General features: G+C 46.3%; 1 protein-coding gene across 2 annotated transcripts in view; it reads left to right on the top strand.

The window, feature by feature from the left end:
- Positions 1-1,880: 1,880 nt before the first annotated feature.
- Positions 1,881-7,451, top strand: part of LOC142851963 (baculoviral IAP repeat-containing protein 1a-like) — a 36,810-nt gene continuing 31,239 nt past the window's right edge. For both annotated transcript variants that reach the window (XM_075976211.1, XM_075976209.1), the window contains exons 1-3: positions 1,881-1,991; positions 3,487-4,053; positions 5,480-5,579. In XM_075976211.1, the coding sequence (XP_075832326.1) occupies positions 3,489-4,053; positions 5,480-5,579 (665 nt within the window). In that variant the 5' untranslated portion in view covers positions 1,881-1,991; positions 3,487-3,488. The remainder of the gene's footprint in view (positions 1,992-3,486; positions 4,054-5,479; positions 5,580-7,451) is intronic.

The raw sequence follows: 7,451 nt of genomic DNA, 5'->3' as shown, positions 1-7,451 counted from the left end.
TACCTATGTTTTGTCTGAAATCTGGCAAACACCTAGCCAGCCCCAGGGAACTATGGCTACACATGTGTTGTCAGGACTCAGGCAAATGCCTAGCCAGCCCAGGGTCCTATGGCTACACATGAGTCATCAGGAATTAGCCAAATGCCTGTCAAGACCCAGGATCATGAGGTTACACTTATGTTGTCAGGAATCAGGCAAATGCCTAGCCTGCCTCAGGGTCCTATGGCTACACGTTATTGTCAATACTCAGGCAAATACCTAGCCAGCCCCAGGGTCCTAAGATTACACATGTGTTGTCAATACTCAGGCAAATGGCTAGGCAGCCCCAGGGTCCCATGGTTTCATATGTGTTGTCAGTACTTAGGCAAATTCTTAGCCAGCCCTAGAGTCCTATGGCTATACATGTGTTGTCAGGACTTAGGCAAATTCCTAGCCAGCCCAGGATCCTATGGCTCCCTATGTATTATCAGGATTCAGACAAATGCCTAGCCAGCTCCAGGGTCCTATGGCTACACATGTGTTTCAGGACTCAGGCAAATCCTTTAATAGCCCAGGACCCTAGAGCTGAAGGTCACTGTGTAATCTATGCTCATGTACAGAATGACTGCAGAAGTCTCTGTACGCATGCATCAGGGCCTCTTTAAAAGCAGGCTCTGGTCCTTGGGCAGTGGAGGAGAGGGAGCATGAACTGGTCTTGTCCTGTAGTCAGACTGATGATTATCTTGAATATCACCACATAGAATCTTTATCCGGCTACAGATCGAGATAGAGACAGAGACCCACATCGGAGCACTGGGCTGACCTCCCAAGGTCCAGTTGAAGAGCAGAAAGAGGGAGAACACGAGCAAGGAAGTCAGGACCGCTAGGGGTTGGTCCACCCACTGAGACAGTGTGCCTGTTCTAATGGGAGCTCATCAAATCCAGCTGGACTGGGACTGAACGAGCATGTGATCAAACCAGACTCTCTGAATGGGACTGGCAATGGGGGCTGACTGAGAAGCCATTGATAAATACACTGGGATTTGATTCTACTGCATGTACTGGCTTTTTGGAATCCTAATCTGTTTGGATGCACACCTTCCTAGGCCTGAAAGGAGTGGGGAGAGCCTTGGACTTCCCATAGGGCAGGGTACCCTGCCCTCTCTTAGGACTAGATGGGGAGGGGGGAAGGGGAGGGAAATGTGAGGAGGGAAGGAGGTGGAAATTAATTTTGAATGCTATTATTTATAAAGCAAAAAAAAAAAGCAGGCTCTGCCCACTCCTCGCTCTCTCTACACCACTTCCTTTTCCCAGGCAGGCCAACCTACCCTCTTTTCACCCCCTATCAATGACACACCACGTGTGTTTGTTATACATTGTGGTTATACACTGTCTCTAAACTGCAACACCCACCCTCACTGCTTTTCATGATGAACAGGGAACTGTGAGAGAAAGAACCCCTTTTCTCCCCAAGTTGCTTTGATCATGGTGTTTCATCAGAACAATAGTAGCTCACACTAAAACATGTACACACACACACACACACACACACACACACACACACACACACACCGAGATTTATAAACATTTTTCAGGAAGAAAGAAAGAAGATGACCAGGAGGGGGTATCCACACACAAACGTTAGGGGAGGACGCTGTGTCTGGTGATGCTGTGGTCTGAATGTGAAAAGTCTCCAATGAGCAGCTCATGTGTTTGAGCATTTGGCTTCCTGCTAGGCTGCTATTTGGTAAGATTTTGGAACCTTTAAGAGGCGGAGCCTGGTGGAGGAAGTGGGTCACTAGGGACAGGCCGTGAGACTTTATAGCCTGGTGCCACTTCCCATTCATTTTCTCTGCTTCCTTGCTGTTGATGCTCTGTGATCGGCTGGCTTCCTGCTCCTGACACCAAGTCTCCTGTGCCACGGTGGAAATGTATCTTCAACTGTAAGACAGAACAAACCGTATTTTCTGTGAGCTTCTTTGTAAAGGTGTTTTATCCCAGCAACAGAAAAAGTAAGTACAGGTTGTGCTGATTGAAAATGAAAGCAACTAAGCAGAGCCATAGGCTTCCAAGTCTTGGCCAGTTCCTTCTAAAGGGAAGGAACAGGATGATAGAGTTGGACAATCATGTCTATAGATAAGAGCAAGACCTTTGTCTCATGACCGCTGAGGAGACTGTAAGGGGGTGGGGCTATCCAGAGACAACTGTAAAATCACAGTTATTGAGTCCCAGAGTCGAGTATGTTGAGGACTGACAGAACTCCAGAAGGACCACGCTGTAGGACATTTCACATGCTAGTGACAAGGTTGTACTTTTTCTCTTTTTTTATACTTCCTTATAAAATTGATTTTTATTGAGCTCTACATTTTTCTCCGCTCCCCTTCCTGAATCTCCCTTCTCCTTCAACCCTTTCCCAAGGTCCCCATGCCTGTGATTCTTTTGATTAATCTTCTGGGTGCCAGTGAATCCAAGGCTCAGATAGTTGTTCCTCATGGTACAGTCAGTGCCATGGTTCTAGTTACCCTGTTGGTTACTCTATGTCCCTGGAGGTCACTCAGCGCTTCTGGGTTTTGCTCCACTGCCCTAGAGTTTGCTGTCTCAGGCCTGCTCTATTCTAGGTTGTTGGCTCAGACCTGTTTCTGTAAATGTCCCTGGTCTGGATCTATTCCTACAGAAATGCCTATCTTGGGATTGGTCCTGTAAGGGACTCCAGCTCTGTTCTAGTCCCTTGGAGTACCCAGGCTTGGGTATGCCCAGACCCACAGAGGACCTGGCTCAGGCTTACTTCCTCAGAGGTCCCAGACTCATGCTCAGACCCTCTGAGGTTTCTGGTTCCTGCCTTTTCTCTTTGATGTCCCAGACCAACACCCAGACCCCCAGAGGTCCCTGCTCAGGCATACTCCCTAGGAGGTCCCAGATTCATGCCCAGACCAGCAGAGGTCCTGGCTCAGGCCTAGTTCCTCTGAGGTCCTAGACTCACACCCAGACCCATAGGGGTCCTGGCTTAGGTCTACTACCTTGAAAGTCCCAGATTCAATTCCGAACTTTCAGCGGTCTCTGGCTCTGGGTCACTCACTCAGTGGTTGTTCCCTGTACCTCTTCCTGTGGAGTTTGCTGTCTCAGGTCTGCTCTGGCCCAGGTCACTGGCTCAGTCCTGGTCCACAAATGTCCCTGGACTGGATCCGCTCCACTCCCACGGAGCTTGCTTTCTCATGTGCACTCCAGCCTAGGTAGCTGGTTCAGTCCCACTCTTGTGGAATTTGTTGGCTCAGGCCCACTGCAGCCCAAGGTGGATTCATTGCCTCAAGCCTACTTTGGTCTTTGCATAGGTCTGCTTATGAGAGTCACTTGTCTCCTACTTACCTTGAGGGTTGCAGGGGAACCAGCTGAAGTCATCGGGCTTGTGGCAAGCTGCTCTACCACTGAGCTGTCTCTCTAGCCCTGAGATACACACTTTATAATAAAAATATCACAGGCACCAATCATCCGCTTTCCTTTCTCCATTAGAAATGGCCACCCAGGGAGAAGCCTCTGAGGAGAGGATTTCTGAATTCGATGATGATTTTGTCTCCCAGTTATCTGCTCTTCTGGGTGTGGATGCACACCAGGTCTTAAAAAGACAAGAAGAAGAGGACCATACATTACGAATGAAAATGAAGAAAGGTTTTAACGCACAGATGCGCAGTGAAGCCAAACGATTAAAGACTTTTGTGACCTATGACACATTCAGATCATGGACGCCACAGGAGATGGCAGCTGCTGGGTTTTACTATACCGGGGTGAAACTTGGGGTTCAGTGCTTCTGCTGTAGCTTAATCCTCTTTTGCACCAGACTCAGGAATCTTCCCATAGAAAACCACAAGAGATGGCGTCCTGAATGTGCGTTCCTTTTGGGCAAAGATGTTGGGAACATTGGCAAGTATGACATAAGGGTGAAGAGTCCAGAGAAGCTGAGGGGCGGCAAAGCAAGGTACCAAGAAGAGGAGGCCAGACTGGAGTCCTTTGAGAACTGGCCGTTCTATGCCCATGGGACATCGCCACGTGTGCTCTCAGCAGCTGGCTTCGTCTTTACAGGTAACTGGATTCCATTGTGTGATGTGTTTCTGTAAAATATGAAGTTTAGTTTCCATTTTTAAAAAATATCTGTAGTTATGTGAGGGGGTGGGGGATTTTCACTTGTGAGTACAGGAGGCCATAGGGTCCAGAGAAGAACATCAGACCCTGGGAGCAGTGGATTCCAGTGGTTGTGAACTGTCTGAAGTGGGTGCGGGGAACCCAACTCCAGTCCCCTACAAGAGCCCTCTTAACCACTGAGCCATCTCTCCATCCCTTCATTCCTCTTTTCTTCTTCCTCTTCTCCTCCTTCCTCCTCCTCTGCTCTTCCTCTACCTTCTCCGACTACTCTTGCTCCTTCCCATCCTCCTCTTCTTCCACTACCTCTTGTTAATCATTCCTTATTTGTTAATTGTGGCAGAGGAGATCTGGTTAATTAAACATCCACTTTAATAGTTTTTCTCTCTCTTTAACTTACTTTTAGTGTAGCACTATTATCTTGCCAAATATGTGTAAAACACAAGGATCTTTTCTGTAAATGCGGGCCTGAGAAACTATGAACCTGAAGTTGAGGGTGTAGCTCATTACAAGAGGGCTAACTTAGCCATTGCTTAGTGCCAGCAATTGAAAACAAAGCTAAATAGGCTGCAGAAAACCTTAGTTCAATTCATAAGGTGCTGAAAATGGACCATGAGATAGACCAGTCCCACTGTCCTCTAGTTTCACGAATACTATTAATTGTGTGTTTCCTTGATTTATTTCATTTCTTTAGTTTTGGAAGGATGCTCTTTGTACTTGTTTAACCCCCATCCAGAGGCAAGCTGCCTTTGACAACACTGCACTTTGAAATGCCTTAGCCACACACCAGGTGTTAGGAGAGATGTAGATGACGTTATAGCAGCGTCTCTGGTGTTCTGGGGACCCACTCATATAAGCTGTGCATGGATTGAGCACTAATTCTAATTCGACAAGTTTGCCCTTCCCACATTTCATAGGTGACTTCACTGAGGTTCAAAGAACTAATGAAATGTTCCTGTTTCCATAGACACAATGCAGCAAACGTGACACTTAGGCCTTCTAATGGCATCATTTTAGCAAATCCTAGCATCTCCATCCCTTTGGTCCTGAAAGCTAAAGAGTAACTTCTGTCTACGAAGCCATTGTGTGAGGGTGGTGTATATGGAGGAAGGCCATGCTGGGGACGGAGGTCCAGAGCTCAGAAGGGGTCATTTAGGGCAGTGGATATGGAGGAAGGCCATGCTGGGGACGGAGGTCCAGAGCTCAGAGGGGGTCATTTAGGGCAGTGGGGCTGTGGACAGGGATTCAGCCAGAGAGGTAACGGAAGAACAGGCATTCTGGGGTCTGTCTGTTCTGCTACAATATGATCAGCTCCAAGGTCGCACCTGGTGCCATTGCTGGCCAGTCAGAACACGTCACTGCATTGTAGGTAAACGGGATACCGTACAGTGTTTCTCCTGCGCTGGATGCTTGGGAAACTGGGAAGAAGGAGACGATCCTTGGAAGGAGCATGCCAAGTGGTTCCCCAAGTAAGCAAACAAACACTTCATTTGTATTTTCAGATTTTATTTTTAATTTGTTTGTTTTTAGCAAGAGGAGCCTGGAGAGAAAAGACCAACATTGTTGGAGTACCACATGAGTTCTGATATTTCTCTTATCCAGCATGGGATCATCCCAGAATTTTCAAACAAGGAAGATCTGCTCACATAGTGAAAACTTTTAACCACATGAACTTAAATGGCTCATTCTCTTTTATACTGTTTTTGCCTTATCAGTTTTTACTTTTTATACTTTCTGTGTAGTGTGTTGGTAAATGTAAAGTGTGTTTATGTGTGTGGTGTGTTGGTATGTAGTATATGAATGTGTATTCATCCATGCCTGTGGGGAGGTCACATGTTGGTATAGGTTCCTGTCCTCCATCATTCTCTGCCTTATATTTTGAAATAGGCAACCTGGGATCTGCCTGACTCTATCCCTCAAGGGTTAGAGTTGGAGACATGGTGGACTGGGTCCTGAATTTACAGAATCAACACAGATTCAGTTTCAGGTTTTTGTAGTTATGCTGAGGTATTTTAACTACCGAGGCATCTCCCCAGGTTCAGCTTTCGTTTTTAATTATTTGGGGGACGGTGTTTATGTAAAGTTAGTACAGGTGTCCATGGAGGGCAGAGGTCTCAGAACACCTTAGAGCTACAGTAAGATGTGGGTGCTGGGCGCTGAACTCACGTCTCCTGCAAGTGTCAAGTGCTTGCTCCCTGGTCCCTCCCAGCCGTTATTAAACGTTTGGTTTTGTTTTTCAAAAGATAGGGTTCTTTGTATAGTCCTGACTGTCCTGTATCTCACTCTGTAGACCAGACTGGCCTCAAACTCACAGAGATCCTTCTGTCCCCGAATACTGGGATTAAAATCATGCACCACCATCGCCTGGCTAAATGTTGCTTTATTGTCCCCAATATTACAATATGTCTTGTCAAGTAGCAGTTTCATGATTTCCCTTAACTAACAAGTGAGTGAATCTGCACAGGGGTGGAAGTGCTGTATAAAAGAAGGAAAGTAACAGTGTTTAAGATATTACAAGAGGTTTCATTTACTGCAGAACATGCACAAAGAAAACACTTGCTGGACACGGTGACACTCACCTGTCATCCCAGCACAACAAGGGTGGAGGTGCTAGTATCAGGTGTTCAAGGCCATCTTCTGATTTAAAAAAAAAATGACAAGGAGGACAGATGCCTAGGTCACCACATACCAGCGCCACTGAAGGGAAACAGGTGTATTTTATTTCAGAGATTCGGAGTTTTTGTAATTGCAGTGGTCTTTCACCCGGCTTAGGAAATGAAAGCATATTTCAATTATTTTTCATAATGTGTTCAGAGGTGCTTTTTGTGTCTATTGTTTTTGTTTGTGCCACATACAGGTTCATTCCTGTACCTAGTTTCCAGACTTTCATCATGTTATCTCGCAAAGTAGAGAGCACCTGCCCCGGCCTACTCGAATCAAATTTCTCCTGTGTCTTTCCTGCCATCTGCTCGGAATAGTGATGATAAGGTTATGTCAAAGCACGTTCCAGCTAACGCATGGTTCCATTTGTTATTCATTTAGCATATGCCTTTAAATCATGACTAATAAAGAGAAAAGAACCACAGTGTCATTATTCCCAAAAAGATGAGCTTTAATACCTAATGCCATTAAATATCTTAGTCAGTGTTTACAGGCCCTTCTCCTTCCAGCCCTTGGGATTCTTTACATTGTGTGTGTGTGTGTGTCCCACACTCTACTGACTGAGAATCACTATATTTGATTCTCTTGCCTATTTGTTCCAAGAAGAGAACAGCGGCTGCAGCAGTGTAGGCCTGCAGTCCAGGCTGTGCTTGAGCATGACATCACCACCGCAACAGAGG

This window comes from Microtus pennsylvanicus, chromosome 6 (genome assembly GCF_037038515.1).
Source record: "Microtus pennsylvanicus isolate mMicPen1 chromosome 6, mMicPen1.hap1, whole genome shotgun sequence".
Taxonomy (NCBI): domain Eukaryota; kingdom Metazoa; phylum Chordata; class Mammalia; order Rodentia; family Cricetidae; genus Microtus; species Microtus pennsylvanicus.
Note: the sequence above shows the minus strand (reverse complement) of the source record. Positions and strands in the feature narration are given on the sequence as shown.